This window comes from Hetaerina americana, unplaced genomic scaffold (assembly GCF_022747635.1).
Source record: "Hetaerina americana unplaced genomic scaffold, ioHetAmer1.1.p SCAF_18, whole genome shotgun sequence".
Taxonomy (NCBI): domain Eukaryota; kingdom Metazoa; phylum Arthropoda; class Insecta; order Odonata; family Calopterygidae; genus Hetaerina; species Hetaerina americana.
The window spans coordinates 9,253,032-9,275,156 of NW_027286741.1; the positions used below are offsets into that span (position 1 = coordinate 9,253,032).

The 22,125-nt window shown below is 39.9% G+C and overlaps 1 protein-coding gene across 1 annotated transcript; it reads left to right on the forward strand.

Annotated features, from left to right (window-relative positions):
- The first annotated feature begins 3,567 nt into the window (after positions 1 to 3,567).
- On the forward strand, positions 3,568 to 4,158 carry LOC139687213 (uncharacterized). Its single transcript, XM_071584335.1, has one exon. The coding sequence runs from the start codon at positions 3,568 to 3,570 to the stop codon at positions 4,156 to 4,158; it is 591 nt and encodes a 196-aa protein (XP_071440436.1).
- Positions 4,159 to 22,125: the final 17,967 nt, after the last annotated feature.

Genomic DNA, 22,125 nt, shown 5'->3' on the forward strand with positions numbered 1-22,125 from the left:
AATTTCGCTGCGAAGAAATTACCCTTTCGATATTCTTTCCCACCCATCTCACGAAAGACACCCAGTTGGATAGGGCTGCCGGGAAAGAAGCCAGCCAATTTGGGGGTAAGGAATGGGGCTGATATTTATCAATTATTAAAACCCACGTGAATTACCACCACTCTCCTCATCCCGTATGCCCCTTCCCTCAATTCTCGTCTCTCTCTCTCTCACTTGCCTTTCAGCCTCGCACCCTCCACCCATTTTCTCCCTCGCTCCCTAGAATGCCTGCCCCACCCGACTCCCTCTTCCGCTCGCTTTGCTTGCCTTGCTTCGGAGAACGGGATTGTTTCAACTCTTTTTCCTCAAGGTGGCTGGGGAAATGGGGAGAGTTGATGCCGGCGCCGAACGAACTGCCGAGAGAGAGGACTCTCTTAGAGAATGGAACGGGGGAGAGTGAATGGTGGGAGAAGGAAAGGGGGTTAGGAGAGTGCTATGAGGACGCTGAAATGCCGAGCGAGGGGTTTTTGGGTAATGGTGGGGAGGGGCGAATGGAGTGGTGTGGAGGAAGACCGCAAAAGGATGTGGAAAAGGAGAATTAAGAGCGGGGCCAAGGGAGGAAGTTGAGTGAAAAACGGAAGACTGGGAGAGTCATAGGGAAGTAAATATCACATCCTAGAATGGCATAGTATCATTTCAGCGGTTAAAAGCACAGATGAAAGAAAAAAAACGGAAAATTAATAAAATGGTGAATGACGCCGCCATACGACAGCCAATGCGCATTAATGAAAACTCGAATTAAAAAAAATGGGAAATAGGCAATTTTATATGAAGAAAAGAGATTTTTTTTAGAATGTCTGTATTCTTGTCAAGGATCGCCAGTGACCTAAACTGGTCTCAATTCACTCTAACACTGCACTTTTTTGAAGAATTCTGCATGTCCGGGTTTTCACCGCGTTGTTGTTTGAAGCCGACAACAGTTTCGCCGAAGTTTCATCCGGCGTCTTCGACCTGAAGACGCCGGATGAAGCTTCGGCGAAACTGTTGTCGGCTTCAAACAACAACGCGGTGAAAACCCGGACATGCAGAATTCTTCAAGCCACCGCCGCGAAAATCTACGCAGCCATATACTGCACTTTTTTCTTCGTAGCACAGAAATATAATATCATGTAAGTCTCCCAAGTACTGCTGGTATAATAGACATTAACACCAAGCAAGGTTGGTGTTAATGTCAATTATCAGATGGAATTGCCATGCGTACTTTTCTTAATAAGCCACTGCTGTTAAAATAACAATAATTATCCTTTTTTGACATGATCAAATTTACTATATTTTTCAAATCCTATTTCAAATTGCATGATTAGTAATGCGATATGTCATAAATTCTTGCAAAAATATTTACGTTAAAACAATTAAACTGAACGGATTTTCAGTGTTCAAATGAATGTAAAAAAAACAAATTGTGATTTATTACACGGTTAGGGAAAGCTACTGCATGAAAGTCATGAATTTTAAAATATCACCACTCTTATTAGAACCCATAGAACTGACTTTCTTAGCTCCTACGTCATTTTACATGTAGAGATCCCTTGAAGAAAATCAAATTACGCAAAAGTGGTCATCATTTTAAATAAATAATTCAAATATATATAAAAGGTTTTAATTATTTCAAAGTTGCAAAAACATATTTTGTTAAGAATTTAGTATTTTTAAGGGCCCCTAAACGTATCGTAACTGAAGATGAAAGATGTCAAAGAAGAATCATTTAAAATAATGCTAGAAAATTAATTAATGCGTCCATCGGAAGCTATAGATTCAATTGTTATATGTGTACCAACATATTGTACATTTGAAGAGCAAAGGAGTGATAAAGAGCCCTTGGTGTTGAAAATATTGGGGTGTGATTCATTGAAAAGCGAAGCGTAACCAAAGAGACGTCATCGATGGCAAACCTCTCATCCTTTCCAGAACTCCATCTTAATCGCACCGAAGGAAAACAACGAGTTCAGTTGTAAATAATCTTTTATACGATCTACAACCGATGCATCACCTGAAACATTCCGTGGGAACTTTGCATTAAAGCCTAAGATCCGTAGAGTCAGTCCCCAAAGTATTGACTGAAAGGAGGTACCGCACTCAGCGGTGGGAGGAGAAGGCTTTTTTTCCTAAAAGAGATGCGACGAAAAGGGTATACGTAAAGGGTTCGAGAGGAGACAAAAGATGAGGGGAAAGGGGGCGCGGGGAAAAAGGGAGAATTCGGAGAGGAGACGTGTAGCATGGCAAAGGGGTGGCATGTGCGACTGGAGGGCGCTTGTAAGGGCTGTCGGAGAAGGAAAGGGTTTGGGGGGAGGAAGGGAGGTTTTCGAAAGGGTTTTTGGGGAGGGTTGGGGATGGAGGGGGCGTTGTGGTCGAAAGTGAAAGGGCCTGCGTGCCGCACACCGAAATGGAATATCTACGGGGTTCCGATTGGATGGCGAATTTCGCAGGGACGGAGAGCTTCTGCGCCGGCGGTCGACAGTAATCGCGGCGACTCCAGGAACGGAACGGAGGAAGGTTGGGGCGACTGGAATGGGACGTACTTCACGTCTCGGGAAGGGAGCGTAAACAAAGGACTTTTGGTGAATTACATAGGGAAGAGGTGTGGCGGAGGTAAGCGCACGGTTAAAGGAGGCACAAAAGAGGGCCGGGAAGGAACGGGCCCATCCGAATACTATTCTCAGTTCAGTATGTGCGCAGCTACATCAACTGTGCGTATATACCACTGCGGGATTTTCATCTGTTGACAGAAACAAAAGACGATGCAATACCTTCTCAATATAGAACATTATTGCTATTCGTTAGTATTGGTAGTAGTCCTTAGTAAATGCGACCGTCAGCTATGGTCATTTGCTTCATTAGAAATAGGGGGTTCATTCGGTGGGAGTAGGTTGGTCAGGCAATTGAGGATGAGTAAAGAGAATTCCAGGGTCAGCTTAGTTTACTCTTAACAGAATACGCCAAAGGGTCACGCAATGTCACATCCCATCTGGCGGATTGCGTAACTTTTTCACTTGAACTGTTCTCCTGAAAGCACCCAAAGTAGGAATCGCGATAGAACTAAAAATCCTGATATACCTCCCGGAATTAACCTGGACAGTTGGGATGCGAATTCACTAAATAAGCCACCGCATCATCCCAATCCTATTGCTATTAATTATTAATACGAGGATAAAATATATACATATGTCTATGTGTATAAATGTGTATGGTTAAGGAAATATTTTTACACTAGGGATCTGCTCGATCCCGCCTTCCCCACCTCTCCTGTGCTCATTTCTTATGTGTTCTTTTCCCTTTTCCATACATCTATTTCCATGTGAATAAAAAAATAAATATATAAATATGTATGTATATGCATATACATACATATGTATGTGTGTGTATGTATATATATATGTATATATATATATTATATATATATATATATATATATATATATATATATATATATATATATATATATATATATATATATATAATATACATGTATGTATAGCCATCCGAAAACTCCCACAGAGGGGAGCGGAAGAGGTTAGAGCATTAGTCTCTATGGTCCTCAAAAGGGCGGTCCTGCCCACACCCAACTTAACGAGAGAAGAAAAATGCGCTCTACTTTCCTTGCGCAAGAATCCCGACATTACAGTCCTGAAGGCAGACGAGGGCAATGCAATCGTATTGTTGAACACAATGGATTACCACCGGAAAGTCCAAGATTTGCTCCAAGATCCAGAACATCGGACTATCACCCGTGACCCAACGGAAGCATTAGTTCGGGAGACGACCAGTTTGATCAAAAAATCATTGGCGAGCTCCGAGGCCAACAGAAACCTAGTGCCGCAAGCGCCCGTCCCACCGAGACTCTATTGGCTGCCCAAGATCCACACAGAAGGAGCACCCCTAAGACCAATTGTGAGTGCCATAAGGGAACCAACGTACAACTTGGCAAGACACCTGACTGGGATCCTGGTGCCTTTTGTGGGATCATGCGAGTACCATATCAAGAACTCCGCAGAATTCGTCAAAACCCTACGGAATATTCGTCTGGACAACCAAGGCATTTTAGTGGGTTTTGACGTCATATCGCTTTTCACTAAGGTACCGATCAAGGACACTGCTACTTCTCCAACCACGGTTAGATGAGAAGACCTATCTCTTCCGCCCCGTCCTCACTTCGGCATATTTCCTCTACAATGTCAAATTCTACGAGTAGATGTAGGGAGGCCCCATGGGTTATCCACTGTCACCAGCCATTGCGAACCTCTACATAGAGGACTTTGAGGGGAGAGCACTGAGAACAGAACCCTTAAGAACAAAATACTTCTTCAGAAATGTGGATGACACCTTCATCGTGTGGCCACACGGATTGGAAGCACTCACCTCGTTTCCACCACGCACTCACTTCCTCGGCCATATGAATAGTGTCTACCCGAACATCCAGTTCACCATGGAGTTTGAAACGAACAAACGCCTGCCCTTCCTCGATATTCTTATCGAGAGGAAAAGAGACGGCAGCTTAGGCCATCAAGTCTACCGGAAACCGACCCACACTGACCTATACCTGAACGGCAGAAGTCATCATCATCCCGCTTAAAAGAGAGGAGTGATTTCCACACTCGTGTACCGAGCTACTTCAGTTTCGGGCCTCGAGGTGGAAATACATCATCTAAGGAAGACGTTCCGGCAAAATGATAATGGGACCCGGGAAATCAACATGGCCCTTAAAAGGGCCTTCACAAAACTCAAAGATATTAAGTAAATACAAGGTGGAAACTATCCACAAACCGCTATGGAAGCTGCAATCGGTCCCGAACACGGCTGAAGACAAACGGGGATTGAAGACCTCAGGAGTGTACCGGATTTATTGCGAGTGCGGCCAAGCATACACTAGGGAAACCGGCCGCACCATAGAAACATGCCTAAAGGATCACGAGAGGGGCATCAGGTTAGTCTACTCAGCGAAATCTGCGGTTGCCGAACATTGCCCTAATAACGACCACAGAATCAACTTTACCGACACGAAGAGGCTGCGCCACGCCAACGGCTACTGGGATCGCGTGGTGAAAGAAGCCGTTGAAATCCGACTAGACACCAACAATATCAACGGAGACAACGGCTTCCAAAGCAGCAACACTTGGAAGCCAGTGCTAAAGAAAATAAAAAAATGCACGGGAACGCACCCGATTGGCCGTCGCGGAGCACATAAACGCTTCCGACCAATTAGGGTACACCTGAGCCTTGGCAGAGAGTATAAATACCAGGCCTTTTTCATCCACCCCCGGCTGAACGACGCGCTAAGAAAAAGGCGACGTACTCTGTCGTAATTAAGGGAGTCGACAGAGCAACACCTGTGCCTGAAATAGAGGAGGCACTCATAGACATGAACCTCCCGTACCTCAAACTTTGGCGCATCACTTCACGTGCCACCCAGCAGCCGACGACCATCCTTCGCCTCGTAACAGACAGCGAGGAGACTGCGGCCGAACTCCTACAAGACGGTCTACGGGCGGACGGGAAAACTTACGCCGTGGAGCCTTCACGACCACCCGCCCCCCAGCCATTGCAGTGTCGCCGCTGCCAAGGTTTCTCGCACGTGGCGGGAAGTTGTCGAGCTCCTCCAAAGTGCTCGCGCTGCGGAGGGGCACACGGGGCCGCCGAATGCAATATCGAGGCACTCCGCTGAGCCAACTGCGGGGGAGACCATCACGCCGGGGACCATCGTTGTCCTCAGCGACCGAAGGAGCCCACGTCTCTCCCAACGACGGCTCCCATCGTCCTCGCCCCCCCTGCAATCCCCGAGGACTCACAGGATTCACCGGCCCCCGAAGAAGGTCTAGAGGGTTCGGCTGCGGTGAGCAGAGAGGAGGTCGTAACGAAGGATGATCTTCTGAAGTTGCTGTCCCTCCTCCTTGTCAACCTGCACCCGACTCAGAGGGAGACGGTCGTTCCGCTTCTGGATGCCGCTTCTAGCGACATCCTGGGGCGGAGCGTCCGTTGCCTATTTTCTAGGAACACGGTCCTTCCGTTTGTTAACATAAAATGAGAATTCCTTTAAATTTTCCTTGCCATTTCTCCTCCTTTTGCTTAACTTCCACTTTCTAAGACGTTTCTTCTCTTTTCTTTCTAGATATAGCTTCAAGTAACGTCAAGTCAGATCCAGTTGCTCCTGCGCCTAACATCCGTCATGCCAGCCATTCTACCTGTAAAATACCAACGCAGATCTTCTTGCAATTCAACAATCCTCTTCAATCAACAAAAGAAGACAGAATCGCCTGGAATCTTCCCGCCTGAAATCAAGAGAAGAACAAAAAATCAAGAAAGAACTCATTCGCTCCTGTTTGCCGCTTCACGGACTGAAACCCTTTGTCTCTTAACTCTATGTATTTGTTATTATTTCCAAATGTATTCCTATGTTTCATGTAAAAATGTACAACTGCCTGTCTTGTTCTGTTCTGATAAAAGGAAAACTTGCCGCTTCACGGACCCAACGAGGGAACACCAAATGCCCAATCAATGTATAAATTCTAAAACTCTGACGCTTCACGTTTTGGCTCCCTCTTTTCACCGCCTCACGGTACTTTATGTTTTAACTTAATGCGGTTACACTCATGGCGGCCTGAGTGAGGTTTTTCCGGGTTTCCTCACTCCCTCGGGTGAATACCAGGCCACACGCCACCCCGGATTTGCTATGCAATACAATAAGCACCTGTGAAATAGATCAAACTTTAAATTCTCCTCATGCAACCGCATAAGTTTTATGTTTTCGAAAAAGTCTTCCTTCTCCAACCCGAAGAGGCTCCGGCCTATAACGGGTATTTGCCATTTGCTGTCTATGTCTGTATTGTATATATTGCTGTTGTATTATATTATGGTAAATAAAAACATTTAAAATCTGAAAATCATGCTCTGAACTTCACCCTGAAGACGATGGCAGAGTCAGCCATCGAAACGTCGGTTTACTGCAACCTGTCCTGGTGGGAAACCCGAGAGAACTTCTTGAATGCCATACGCCGGGAAAACCTGACATCCTTATTTTCACAATTTGAATGCTCTTCAAGGATTGTTTCGACTTCAAGGCGTTTGAGGGTCTCCAGTATTTGCCCGAACCAAATGAAATTCAGTACAGTCTATTTATTTGTGTATTGGGATAAGACTAGGGGGTGGGAGGAGCGAAATTTTCACATTCGGAAAATACCCTATAGCTTAGAGCCACCCTAGTGTGCCCTGCCATCTTATCAAAGCCAATACGATTTGTAACCATGCGCACACTTATCTGATGGTCCGAATTAAGCGCTTCACGCACGCGCCAGAAAGAATTGCTACAAATTTTTATTATACAAACCTTATCTGTATATGTGGGTAAATTAATTATTAAATGCATAAAAAAATGTTGGAATATTAAATGAAATATTGTCTTACATACGTGCCAATCCAAAAATTTGAAGGAGTCAGAAATTTAATTTCCAGCGATTCCTAAACGCAGCCCTCCCTCAAATTTCGGGCTGTGAGAAGACCTCTCGAGAAGAGAAGGTCCCTATTCTCATCCTCACTAATCTGCTCTTTTTAATGGCCCTGGATGAAGGGTTTAGATGGTGGTGAGCCTTTTTTTAACAATTAAACCATTCCTCAGTCGATTTCTATTTATTGACTAACCAAAGTCATAAATAGCCATCTGAGAACTTCTAAGGATTAGGTAGCAGCGCGACGGCAGGCCACCTCATCAGGGAGTTAGTATTTCGAAAGTCGGGGAACGAAGCGGTGGGAATGAAACGGGAGTGAGGTATGACGATCGCAAGGCGGGGGCGAGGAATTCAATAGGCTTCTCCTGTGCAGGGCTCTCGATATCTACGGAAAAATCTCCGGAAATGGAATCTAGATGCACTGCATAGCCGGATGCGGGGAATATTAACAAACACCGATTTCGCAAACGGTGACGAGCGCCGAAAGTGGTAATTAAATCTTAAACACGTGTACTCTAGTGCTAACTAATTTAAGATTAACTATGCAGTTCTAAATCTCCGGTTCCATCATCTCCTTACAACAAAGCATAAACGCTATACTTCCATATAGATAAAAAAAATAAATTGGACGAATCGTGAAATGTAACCGACGTAGAAGGTATGATTATACATGCAAAACATGGGGCACATTTAATATTATATTTTGTTTTTTTACTAGTTTTAACTATAAATCACCTTCATGAAGGAGTATTTAAAATGCTTCGGGGGTGGTCGCCTGAGTTTGCTAGTAGATTAACGTCTCACATGGATATGCTGCTAAGAAGAAGTGAAATATAAAATACGAATCACCAGAATAAAAAAAGTGTACGGTAAAAAATATATATTTGCTATTAACGTCCAACTTTGCCGTTTCTATGGATTCTTCATATCATATTTTTGGCAAATATATTTTCAATTCTTCAAGAAATATATTTATGATGAGTTATCCATATATTGGAGTCATTTTTTTTATTACTGTAAATGCTTGGTGATACATTTTGAATCTGTGTTTTAGTATAGCAGATAGACACGCATTTCCCATGATTCTGTGATTGCAGTGATATAAGTAAGCGTATGGACTTGAAGTCAAATTTATGTTAAACAATTAAAGTAATATAAGTTATTTTTTATCGATTTTTTATCTATAGAGTTTCATTTATTGGGCATAGTTAATTTTTTACGGGCCCATAAAATAATAAATGCTATATAACATGACGATAAATATAATGAAACCCCAAATTAAAGTTAATCATTTTTTTAGATGCACACACATTCCTTCCAAAAATATTCGGCCTCCATCTCGGTTTCATCACATCTTCCCATCTTTCAAGGTGTTCAACATTCCAATGCTTCCCAATATCTCCTGCACCTTCTTTACCTGCTTTCTTCGAATTTTGTAAATCAACTCTTCCTTAGCATGACAATTTTATTTCGTTTGTTTTCCTTCCTTTTATTTCTTTTCATCCACTTTCCTCCCGCAAATACATCAAAAAACTCCATTCTATACTAGTGGTCTAACCTTAACGACAAAGTTTCATAACTTCAATGTCCCTCAAATCTCAGGACTCATTCCTGTATAAGTCTAAATCCCGAGTTGAGTGCTCCAGACACCAAGGATTCACGATTCAGATTCCATAGCAATGGCATCGACCTTTGTAATCTTCGTAACAATTGTTCACAAAATGGATTGCTTGTTTGTGGATCGCTCAAGAACCTCTTGAGCCAATTTTTTTAAAATAAGAAATCATATCGCTAACATTTCATGCCAAGATAGTCAGAAAAATAGAAAATATGTTTAAAATATGCATAATGAATTTCACTTTAAAAAATTATGTTTTTTGCCTCACAAAAATCTAAGAATATTTATAGCAAAAACTTAAAACCCGAACCTTCGTAGGGGACATTTAACAAATTTAAAAGAAAGTCTAAAGTAAATATTTAAATAATTTTTCTATTCAAGACCTCGATCCCAATATAAAATTAGCATACTGACGATTTTGAATGTTTTTAAATTACCCTTAAAGCAAATACCAGTATCAGCTTTATGGAATTGTAGCATTGAAATAATTACCCAAATCACAATGTACACTTGATGTACAACTATTATCAGACTCAGATTTTTTTGAAAAAAACGTTAGAGTAGAACATAAATAGAATAGGATGGATAAAATTATATCTTGCAGAGCTGAGAATACTTAAGGTTTTCAAGAAATTTAAGCAGTGCTATAGGAATTGTATTATTAGCACTTCCTCTTTAGAGAACTAGCACAATCTTAATCACGAAGTGTCTCTCTCGATCTAATGAAGCAATCAACCGTAGAGTTGTTTTTGATGAATGAAGGTATCACTCTCCCGGAAAAATGCCGTAAGCCGTCTGGAACTCACTCATAAGAGGGAATAATAGTATCCTTGGCCAACACTTGTTTTTTCAGCAATTTCCATTAAATAGAAATCTGGTAAGCTTGAAGTTCAACCGAGACAGTCCAAAGGTATTATCAGGGTGAAGTCGACGACCTCAACTCAGTATCCGAGCGATCCATTAGTGTGGTAGGCAAAAACGTTTGTATATTGATTTGGTTACTTTCCGAGCACAAATGTGAGTATTTCCTGGGATCTTGAGGTGATAAATCGAGACGTAGAGGAACTAAGAGCCTCACGGTACATGAGGAACAAAGAGAAATATGGCTATCAAGGGAAGAAGGAGTGAGAATTAGATGGAGCATTGGAGCATTCTCTTAAGATATTCAGCGTGAGAATCGCCGGGCTTGGCTGACAGGTGGTCGTGTCCACCGACACATGTTACAAATGCCTCATTCCGAATGGACACTTGCTTCGTTCATCAAGATTGTAAATTACGATTTCAAAGGGTAGGAAATTGGCCGAAACGACGCCACGGACCTCTTCGTACACAATGGTGTCACTCAGCCCTCCCCTGCACCTACTTTCCCCAAACAAAGCAGAATACATTATCGTAATGGAATACGACTCGACAAGCTTGCCTTTTGTTACCCGACGGAGAGAGAGAGAGGTGACAGATATGCCTCAAGAACTTCAATTGTCTATACATCTCCAATATCACGGAGAAAGCATTTTTACAAATGATCCTAAACATAGGCATGCCATCCGTTTTTAAAGTAGCATATTTAAAATACTAGGTACCAGCTGAAAGGTTTTGAGAAATAGTATATTTTCTGATTCATTTCTGTCCAGCCTCTGTAAGGCACTTAGTGCTCGGGGAATTATTGATAATGAAATCAAAACTAGGATGCACAGTTCTATGAAATTGCTCTGCGTCATAACATTAACAATATCCAGAGAGGTACGTCAAACGATTCCATTGCCAAAATAATGTGCATAGACTATTTGCCTACATTTTATGTCGTTATATTTTACTATTTATCTAACTGTACCGTCTAAGACGCTTGGGAAAACAGGAAATAGGAGTAAAAGTCGGCGGGTAATTCATAATGCCAATAGAGTATGTGTGTGAATGATTAATCTAGAGTCAATTAGTCAGCCAAAGATTTAAAACTATGACTGGGTCTATTAGAAAATGAGTGAGATACATCCCATTCCTGTAGGTATGGGATGAAGAGCAATGCGAGCAAAAAAAGGATAATAATGCATTCGGAAAAGCGGAAGACTAAGTCAAATGTTTAAATAGAATGAGGAAATCAATACCATTGCGAGCAGTTAACCTGTAGTCGAAGTGTTATGGACATGGTCAAAAATATTTAAAGTATATTTTATGCGTCAGGGAAACAGGTTCATTGATAAAAGATTGAAGGTGTAGATACAAGGCTTTTAAGATGCGCCTGTAAAGAAGGATGGGGGAAGGTATGGTGGGGTCGGTTGATAGGAATCCAAAGAAAGCAGGAAAAGTGGATGCAATAAATTTTGTAAGTTAATGGAATGCTAAGATACGGGGGAAAATTTTAGAAAACGATTTAGTGGTATAAATAGGCTAGGCGAGTAGGAGGGAATAAAAGGAGGAAAGAAGTTTGTGGATTGGAAGAACAGTTCAATGCAGTTTGTGGAGTAAGATTACACATAATATGCCACTGAACGCTGACAAAAAATCATAAAATGGACGTGATGAATTATTTTTTAATTTAAAAAATAATATTTCACAAAAAATTAAAGTTATTTTTTCTCAGGTAAAATACAATAGTTGAGATAGTGATTATAACAACTGATTTCCTTATAGAGCCATGATAGCAAATGCTACCTAAACTGGAGAGTCCCTAGCATTTATTGAACATTCATTCCATTTATTTGATACCATAACTATTGACTTAAACCTTACAAGATCTCATTTCATCATTAATAAACAAAATGCATTAGGATTAATGAGTGTATTCAACTTAATTCCTATCTGGTCATGAGAACGACTGATAAGCAAAATCACCTTTAATAGTATGCTGTAGTAGAATTTATTAGATGTTTTCGAACAATATTTTCAAGTTGTAACGACTCGTAGAATAAACATTTAAATATCGCAAAGAGAAAAGGAAAACCACTTTCCTCAGGAGCAATAGGAGATATGACTCAGATCAGAGCTGTAGTAGCTCATTTAACGATAAATACTTCGGAAACTAGGTGCGTGTTTTTCTTCAATGGGAATAGCGACCAAAATATTATTGATATCGACACTTCTGCAAGGAGAATATAAAAATAAATAGCCACAAATAACACACGATAATAAGAAAAAGCTCTTACACGCTCCTTACATCTGACAAAATACATCCTTATTCATTTAGAAAACATTTTACAGTGACACTAAATCACTTATTAAATTACCATATAAATATTAAGTTTCATTATTGGTTTTTTAAATTTAAATAATTAGGTGAGGGATCTTATGCATCATAATTTACGCGGTTTATGTCCAAAACCCCAGCCATATAATTTCTACAGCTTTCTTAACCAATATTTTCTTCAAAACATGTCCTCCGAATGACATGTCAAGCACTCGGCTGAGAATATTAAAGGCCTTTTGATCTTGTTTACCTTGTAAAACTTATTTGAACGCAAGAAGAAAGACTGAGCCGAATAATGTTTTACCCGCACTTTAAACGAAGGGCATAATCTGCGTTCTCATGGAATCTAATCGAGTTGACATGAAATAGGTAATCATAAAGAACTGCTTCAGAATTTGGTGAATCTTCTGATGACAAAACACGTACCACTTGGACTTCAGAGAGCAAATGGTCTACGCATAAAAAATTAAAGAGGAAACTAAAAGGCGGTGGAAGAAAGACAAACAAGGGGGACCCCCCAAAAGGAGCAAGGAATAAAATAATTCCCCACACCAACCTTGTCGGGAAGCGAGAGAATGGGTGGCTGCTGGCATCAGCGGCGTGTTGGGAGCAGATCTGTGTGAGAGGGGATCCTTCCGAGAGGGAGAGGAGCAGGATTTGGGGGGATGGGAGTTGGAGTGTGGGTGGGGTGGGCAGATTGAGGCAGGAGTATTGTGAGCGAATCGAACACAATGGCTCCGAGCTCCTGCGGTCGGATTCATTTTTTCGGGCGTGGTCCAGCGGTCCCTTCAATGGACTCTTCTCGCCCAACCCGGGGAGCGGGCCGATATATACGCCTGCAGGGGGAGAGGGAGAAGAAGGGTACGGATGCAGGGGAGGGGTTGAGGTCCGTTGTAATGGAAGTAGGTGAGGGGTGGGGGGGGAGTGCTCTCCGTAAGGGCGGCCCTCCCTCGCCGGAAGGAAGTCCTGCGTTGCCGGCTATTCCTGAAGCACTTCGACAGGGAAACGAGACAAGGGAGGAAGGTGGTAGAGTAAGAAAAGGCAGGAGGAGGGAGGTGGAGAGAGCGAAGGAAAGAGCACGTGGAAGTTAGGGAGAGTGCATGGTAGGGGTTGAACATTAATAATATGAAGGAAAGGGTTGGACTGGAAGTGAAGACACAAAGATACCGAAAGACATGGCGGACAGAGATGCACTCAAAAGTATGGAAAACCTAGGACACAACTAAATTAGCGGTATTTTAATTCAAAGAAGCTGCGGGAAATGCCGCAACAGTAACTTTTCACGGAGACATCCGCTAATATGTATTTAAATGCAACGATTTCAGAGTGTGTATCACTTGCCTTGACAGGGACCCGGTAAAGGCGAAAAAGTTACGCCCTGTTATTGTTGCATTAGCGGTACTTAGATAGTTAATGTGCCTATATGCGTTTGTATATATTTACATTGTGAGTGTCCTTTTAAATGTTGCTACTCTATTTGTGTTCCATTGTGCCGTCCCATTATTGTGCTACTCGTCTGAGTGTTTCCGTATAATCGATATATATATATATATATATATATATACATATATATATATATATATATATATATATATATATATATATACATACATGCATGCTGGATTTTTTGTTTCATTAATCTTCATCTCTGAGTACTTCCTCCCTCCCTTCATCCCGTCCAACATCCCTATCCTGTCCTTGCCCTTTCCTCTTTTGCCTAACATTCTCTCCTCTATTTCAGTCTTCAACATCCAACTACCGACCACTACGCCCTTCATCCAGTTTCCCTTACTCCATAGGATTTCTCCCAACAAACCCCTCTCTTCGCCCACCATACCAGGTACTTCCTCATTTGTTTTCTTCTCTGTCCATTTCACCTTCTCTACTCTTCTCCACACCCACATTTCAAGAGCCTCCAGTCTACGTCTATCCTCCTGCTTCAATGACCACGTTCATATCAAAGTTTTTACGCGTCTTTTCTTAATATCTTTACTCAACGTCCCTCACATCAACTCCCTTCTCCTTGTGAAATCCTCTTTGCCTAGCACAATTCTTCTCCTTACGTCCCTACTACTTTGACCGTGTTGGTCCAAAACGCTACCGAGATACGTAAAGTGTCTACTTGCTCTAGATTTTGACCCCTTATATTAATGTTTAGGTTAGCCTTTTTCTTTCTAGAAAATTGCATAACCTTTGTTTTATTAATATTGATTCTCATCCCATATCTGTCGCACATAAATATATATATATATATATATATATACTAGTATATATATATATATAATTATATATATATATATTTATATATATGCATCCAAACAAGAAATCCGGCCAAACAGCGAGCAAAGACTTATTTATATAGAAACAGATATAAGGAAAAGGGATAGGAACACACATTAAGGACGAACATAGGAGAAGTGGGGAGGGCGGAATAAGCAGATCACGAATGTAAAAATATTACCTTGAATAGGATTTGAACTCCGGATCTTACTACTTGCCGGGCGGAAGCTCTCAACCACTTGAGCTATCCAGAAAACGTTATTTACACTAGGATCCGCGATGCTTTATGCAGCCAAGTGCCCCGATTCTTTGACCAAGAGATCGCGTTAGGGAGCTGTTTCACCCACCAAAGGAGAAACAGACAAGAGACACACAAGAGGTTCCTGTGTTCGTCCTCTATGTGTGTTCCTATCCCTTTTCCTTGTGTCTGTTTCTATATAAATGAGTATATATACTATATATACATTTATATGGTTTATATATATATATAAACCAAACCATAAACACAGTAATCAACCCGAAGTTCGGTTTAGTAGGTGATGGTAGAGATCACCCAGTACTAAGCCCAATACGGCGTGTGAAAATTCACACATCAGGGTAGGGGGGCCAGTTCCTTTCCCTGTGCCGGTTATGTTTTCCCAGGAAGACCTGGTACCCGAAAAATCAATTTGGGTGCAGCTGCAGGTGCGAAGTGTGCCTTGCCCGGGAATCGAACCCGGGACCCTCCGGTCAGCAGTCCAACGCTCTACCCAGTGGACTACCGCGACCCACACACACACACACACACACATATATATATATATATATATATATATATATATATATATATATATATATATATATATAAATATATATACATATACATACATATATATACATATACATACATATATATACATATACATACATATATATATATATATATATATATACATACATGCATTATAAAAAGTATTGTTAACAGGTTCAAAAAAATAGCTTTATTTTAGATATTGCTGTTGCTTCACAAATCCTTCCAATTACATCCCTTCATCGGCGATACACTCATGCAAGCGGCTTTTCCATGACTAAAAGACTCACTGAAACCAGGTAGGTGGATTCCGTAAGGCTTAAGGGTACGTGTGCAACCTTCTTTGACGGCACTCAGGGCCTTATTGTGGTGTCGTTTGAGACAGGATTTCACTTTTGGGAATAAGATATAGTCTGCTAGTACCAAGTCGTGACTGGGCGGGGTTTGGGGAATCATCGCGATGCCATTTCAGGTCTTCGCAAACAGAGACACTGGACTTTGCTTTTATGGTCCCCCACCAAACCCTTCGGAATGAATTTAATGTATATCTTTTGCGACGCCAAATTTTCAGTGATAATGGAGTACACCGTAATCTCATCAATGCCAATACGATCTACAATTATGTTCACGCTTAACCGACGGTCTGAATTAAGCACACCCGCAAGTCACAGATACGTTGTTACCAATATTTTTTCGCAAATCTTTTACATAATATACATGTTGTGAATACATATATTATGTTGGAAAAAATACCTAAATATGTGAGCAAAACTGTTGGAATATAAAATTATCGCTTATAAGAACCAAGAAGATAAAAAGAGCGTTGGTAAACTAAGGAGGAGGAACTAAGGGTGAGGAATTAAGATTCAAAACAATGTCTCTACCCTACATTTCATCGATAGAGAAGTGTACATCACTTTTTTCATGTATTCTATTTTACCAATACGTTTTTATTTTAGATTATGACGATTTTAGCTCCCATTCACATAGGTATTTTGGTGTAGTAGTAGATAAGACGCAGGGATATTGACCGGAAGATTCGGAATCATTCTTTGGGTACACTTAATAGCCCCCAAAATTTTCTTTAAAATCCTGTAGTGTAAATTTATCACGCTGAGTCGTTGACCTTGTAGTTCGCATGTGTTAAACCAACCTTCGCGTTCACTGCTGTGATTTTGTAGTCATTTAATGTAACTACTTTTCATATTACTAAGGGAACGTTTCTATGCATAGCATTTATGAATATAGAATATATAAATCTAAATATTTATTCACAGGATCAATTGAATGCAAATAAAGTTATCATGTAGTTATTAATTTGATGGTTAGAACGTATGACTAGACTCGGAAGAAAGTTTGATGTCAAATTAAACTCTAACTATGTACATTATTTTTATGCAGATAAATATGATGCAGTATATATATGAATAAAAGAGGCAATGAAAATCAGTTTTTTATTCCATGGTCACTTAATAAATTTTGTTTGAGGATTATGTTTAGAAACAGCTTGATTTTCATTTCCGTAGATGGAAGTTAGTTGGCGGAAAGATATATATATATATATATATATATATATATATATATATATATATATATATATATATATATATATATGTGTGAAAAAATGGAGCCATTAATGTATTTGTTCCCATCACCAATTTCGCTTAAAAGACTCTTTTTGAATACGTGTACAAATGTATATTGGTCGGGAAAATAATAATAATTCTCCATTGTGGCACTAATGGAAAACTAAGAATCTTATCAGTGACTGGAAGGTAATTTGACAGTAAGTTCAGATATTTACGCGCTTGCACTTAAAACAATCTTGAGATAAAAATACAATTACAGGAATAAATGTTACACTTGTTCAGCAATGTGTCTATTTCTAAAGCATCATTTACATAATATACTAAATTTCCTTTGAAGCCTATTTTGTGAATGGCTAAAAAGAAACTAAGGTTTTGGAAAAAGCGTGAAATCATCACTCATCACAACACCACCAGCTTTCCTAATTATAAAAAATAAAACGAGAAAAAAGCAAAAATCTTAAAAGTAATAAGACCTATAAAATTTTGATGGTTGATGGATACGTGGCTGAAATATGTTGTATGCAAAGTTATTAGATAGGTATTCAATGTTTAATTTGCGGGCAAAGGATATAAATTTATTTCATTTAACGCAACGACACCGTAGCCAAGGCTATATACAAAAGTAAAGTTTCTTTTCAGGATAGATAGAGAAGGATAAAAGACTATGAAACATAATTGCTGACATCTATAAAAATGTTATACAAAAAATTTTCACTCATCCAATTTAACGAAAGATAGCATTGGCATATATTTTAGCAAAAGAAAAATTTCCACAGAAAAGCTTCTAAATTAACATAAATTCATTTAACCCATTGATAAATTCAAAATATTGCAGATACCTGCAGGGGTACTCTAAAGCCTGCATTTCATCCGTATAATAGTATTCAAAAGAAAATAAAAATAACAATTTAAGATACTAATTATTAATTGCTGTTATTTTAAAGTAGCAACAATGCCAAGAAGAAGTTAACGTAAAGGGGGATAATTAATGACGAATAGAAATGAACCTAAGACTAAAAACTCTAAAATTGCACTGAATAAAGTGAATAAAGATCGTAAAAGATAAGCACCCCGCTAAAATGCTATCCGATTTCTGAAACGAAGTCCCAAGGTAATACAAGACGATTGCCATCTCTAATCGTGAAAAAAACCTAATGCCCAAATTTCAGAAAGAGGAAAGAGGTTCATAAATTCAAAGAGTCCATTGTAATACGGAATCGAAAGCAATTCCCATAAGCGGAACCATTTCTCAGATAATCATAACCACCCACTTTCTACCCACCCAGTCTCCAGCCTTCGGGACACCATCAAAAACCTTCCTCCTTACTCCAAATCTTCTAACATAAAACCCCTGAGCCCCGTTATATCTCCTTACTAACGCTTCATCCTCCACTTTTCCGAGAACCTTAAGCAACCGATCTCTTCATTTAAACTCACCTCTACATCCGCTCCACCTCTCTCAGCGACACCAAAGGCACCAAAATCCACTCACCCACTCCTGCACCATTGACTTCGCACCCGATCTCCCTTCCTTTCAGTTTCTTAAGCACGCCATACCCTCTTCCTCCAATAGCCTCGGCGATATTAACCATCAAGGGAAACAACCCCCAAGGACTGCACGCCCCACTTATCTTGTTTCTCATTCCTCTACAACTGAGAAAACCTCGATCAAGCTCCCAACCACTTACATCCCCCAGCATTCGCCTCGCCAGCTTTCCTCCCCGCATTGCGCCCTCTTCCTTCATCATTTTTTCTTTTTATTTCCCACGTTATCACCCTCTCTCTGCTAAAAATTCATGCCTTTACCATGCTTGTAACGCCTGGCTTATTACTATATTTACAGAATCCATACTAAAAAGATTTTGTACTTTTCTACAGATTTTTATTGTAAGGTAAAACGCGTTCAACGCACCCGCTCGCCCCCACCCCACTCAGGCCCTCCTTCACCTCCCCACACGCCCACTCTGTCGAGAGTGTATATATTCTCGCACTGTTTGTTAAGTAAATTTGTAACTGATGATGCCGCAAATCAGTGAAACGCGTTGTACCTTAAAAAAAAAATATGTGGAAAAGCACAAAGTCTTTTTAGTATGGATATCAAATACTTCCACGAATTGAAGCCATTAATAAAAGAATATATATTTACAAAACACTTATTACAAAAAAAAAGGTTAGAAACTTTCTCCATATGTCTAAAATAACACACAATATTCCAAATATATTCCACAGAAACAGCCATCAACGATGAAGTACTTCTTATTAAATCTTAATGAAACTTTTCCTAAATTAGTATTTTCGTCAAATAATCTGACTACTGATAACTTTCTCGCTTTTTCAATTATGTTCAAATTATTTAAAAAGGTGTTCATATATTTCACGATACAAGTGCATCGCTTGCAGTTATAGAAGAAAAACCTACAATAGTAATAGAATTGTGTTTGCTAAAAATATTATGAAAACTACTAATAATTTAGCATGATTTTTCTTTCTCCAATTAAATATTAAACTCAATTAAATTCCAAAATCCTAAATCCATGCCTATTTCTATAACATTACATTTTTTAGACATCCAAATCTGAGTAAAATAACGCTAAATTCTTTCAAATGAAAGTAAAGAACTTAATACTAGGAATTGTTAATAAACTGGTATTTCGAATAAATGCGAGTGTAAGTTTATAGTGGCTTTACTTAAAGCTGGCATGAGCAATATATTTTGTTTACGCAGCTGTGCACTTGAATGTCCTTTTCTGCATGGGGACGGATGGAGGTAGACGTGAAATTATGAGAGAAACCGATCAAATCAGTTAGATCTGCGAATGATCAATAATTAGTCAAGTGGGACAGAGGGCTGCAATCACAGCTTATTCCTTTGCAAAATTGGAGAGATAGGAATGGATACTCATTCAAAGATAAGGTAACGTGTTTCTCATAAATAATAAGGCTGAAATAAACATTAAAGATACAAAGCGGTAGAAATGGAGTAGTGCATTCATTTCGGACTTGTTTGTAGAAGACAGTAAGCAAACATGGATCGGGATGGTGCGGTGGCTAACATACAGGTTTCCCAATGATAAGGTTCGGGTTTAAATCCTAGAGACAACAGATATTTTTCAGTGGTATCTCGATCCCTACTTTGAAGTGCTTTGAGTAGAGAACTTTGAGTGAGTACGATGTCCGTCGGATGGGGCGTTAAACTGTTGACCCCTTGGTGACCTTCGATGAGTGAAGGCTAATGCTGACGCCGGGTTTCTTTCCACCCTTCCTTATCCATCCATCCCTAATGGCGCCAATAGCCTTAGCTGTCGATCGTATCCCGTAAGAACTACTACTAAGAGAGCAAAGTGGCAAGCAAGAATTGAGATGGATAAAGAAACCTTTATATAGAGTTTGGAGTTGATGACGGGTACCTTTGGTAAATATGTAAACTTAATGGTAGCGGAACATTTAGCACAGAGTGTTAATATTAATGAATCGGAAACTTGGAAGTTAAGGTAAAATGTGGTGTAGGCTGAAGTATTTTGAGATATGGGTAGGAAGACAAATGTGAAAAATAAATAAGTAAGAAAGAAAAATAAGTGAAGAAATTCAAGGCATGTTAGAGCAAAATAAAAAGATTTTGAAGGCTGTAAAAGTAGATGAAGGATACAGGGATAAAGTAAATTATGTTTTTTTGAGACGAAAGGATTGAAAAAATGTTAAGAAAGCAATATACCAGTAGAAAGACGAAATTATAAATATTGTGGGTATAATTAAGAAGGTATGTTAAGAAGGTAGAGAAAAAGAAACTGCTAAGTATAATGGTAGCAAGGTGCTTAGGATTAAAGGGTCGTGTGAGCAAAAAGTACACCAGTGTGTATCCTGGATTCATCAAAACTCACCTCATTCGGGTAGACTACTACTTATAGCTATAGTCGGTATTTTCCGTCTTTTAATATAATAACTGCTCCCGAAACCCATCCACCAGGAGCATGACTAATAAAAAGGGTGAGCAATATGGAACGGCTGATGTGTATCGTTGTGAAAACAATAAATTAAGTTATCATATCGAGAAAATGAACAACAGAAGGCTTTTTCCAGGGCAACTGCCACTATCCGGAGGTTCTCTCGGGTTGGAGCGGGAGACAAATGAGTCGAAGGGACCGAAGAATTCCTGCGGTTAAATGCTTGAGGATCGCTCCCACCACTTGAACCATCGCCTACATCCAAGAACTGTTATTTTACACTATTAGTGCACTTTTAAAAATCCAACATATGATTTTCTCTAATAATCGGCGCATCATATTCATAATGAAAAAGAAAAACGACTTGCTATGCCCGTGGATATAATTTTACCATAAAATACGGTGAATAAAATGGGTATTTGGTATAAATAAAATTTGACTCCATCAATTTATATATATATATATATATATATATATATATATATATATATATATATATATATATATATATATATATATATATACCCACACACATAAATGCTGGGTACATCATCAATGTATAAGTGTATGTATATATATACAGGGTTCGTCCGGAAAATAAGTGTACTGAGCTCAGGAAAAAAATTATTATAGTTTTACATATCTTAAGCTAATATTCCTCAAAATAGGACCCTTGTGAGTCGATACACTTGTTCCAGCGGCGTTCCCATTCCTGGAACGCTCCCGCGAAGGCATCATCGGGAACCTCCCGAAGACACGTCGTCACGGCCTCTTTGACGGCGTCCAAAGTCCCGTATCGCTAAAAAATTTCGCTTTATTATCGCTAAAACGTTCTCTAAAAAATGTGGATCATTTTTGCAGTGATCCGCAAGTTGTGTCGCGATTTCCAAACGATTGAGTCTTTGATCATCACTGAGCACTTTCGGCACCAAATTTGCACAAATTTTTCGCATCTGTAATTGCTCCCTAATAATCTCGTGCACTATTGTTTTTGGCACGTTACACTGCTCTGCTATCATCCGAACACTAAGACGACGATCAGAGTTCAGTACATCGCGAACGTTTCGCACATTTTCGTCGGTGAATGTCGTTGATGGGCGTTCAGGCCGTGGTTCGTCGTCGACCTCTTCTCTGCCCTCCACGAACATCTTGTGCCACCGAAAGATCATGTTTCTGAACATGGCTGACTCCCCGTAAGCCTGGTTAATCATACCGACAGTTTCGGTAGACGATTTCCCAAGCTTTACCGCA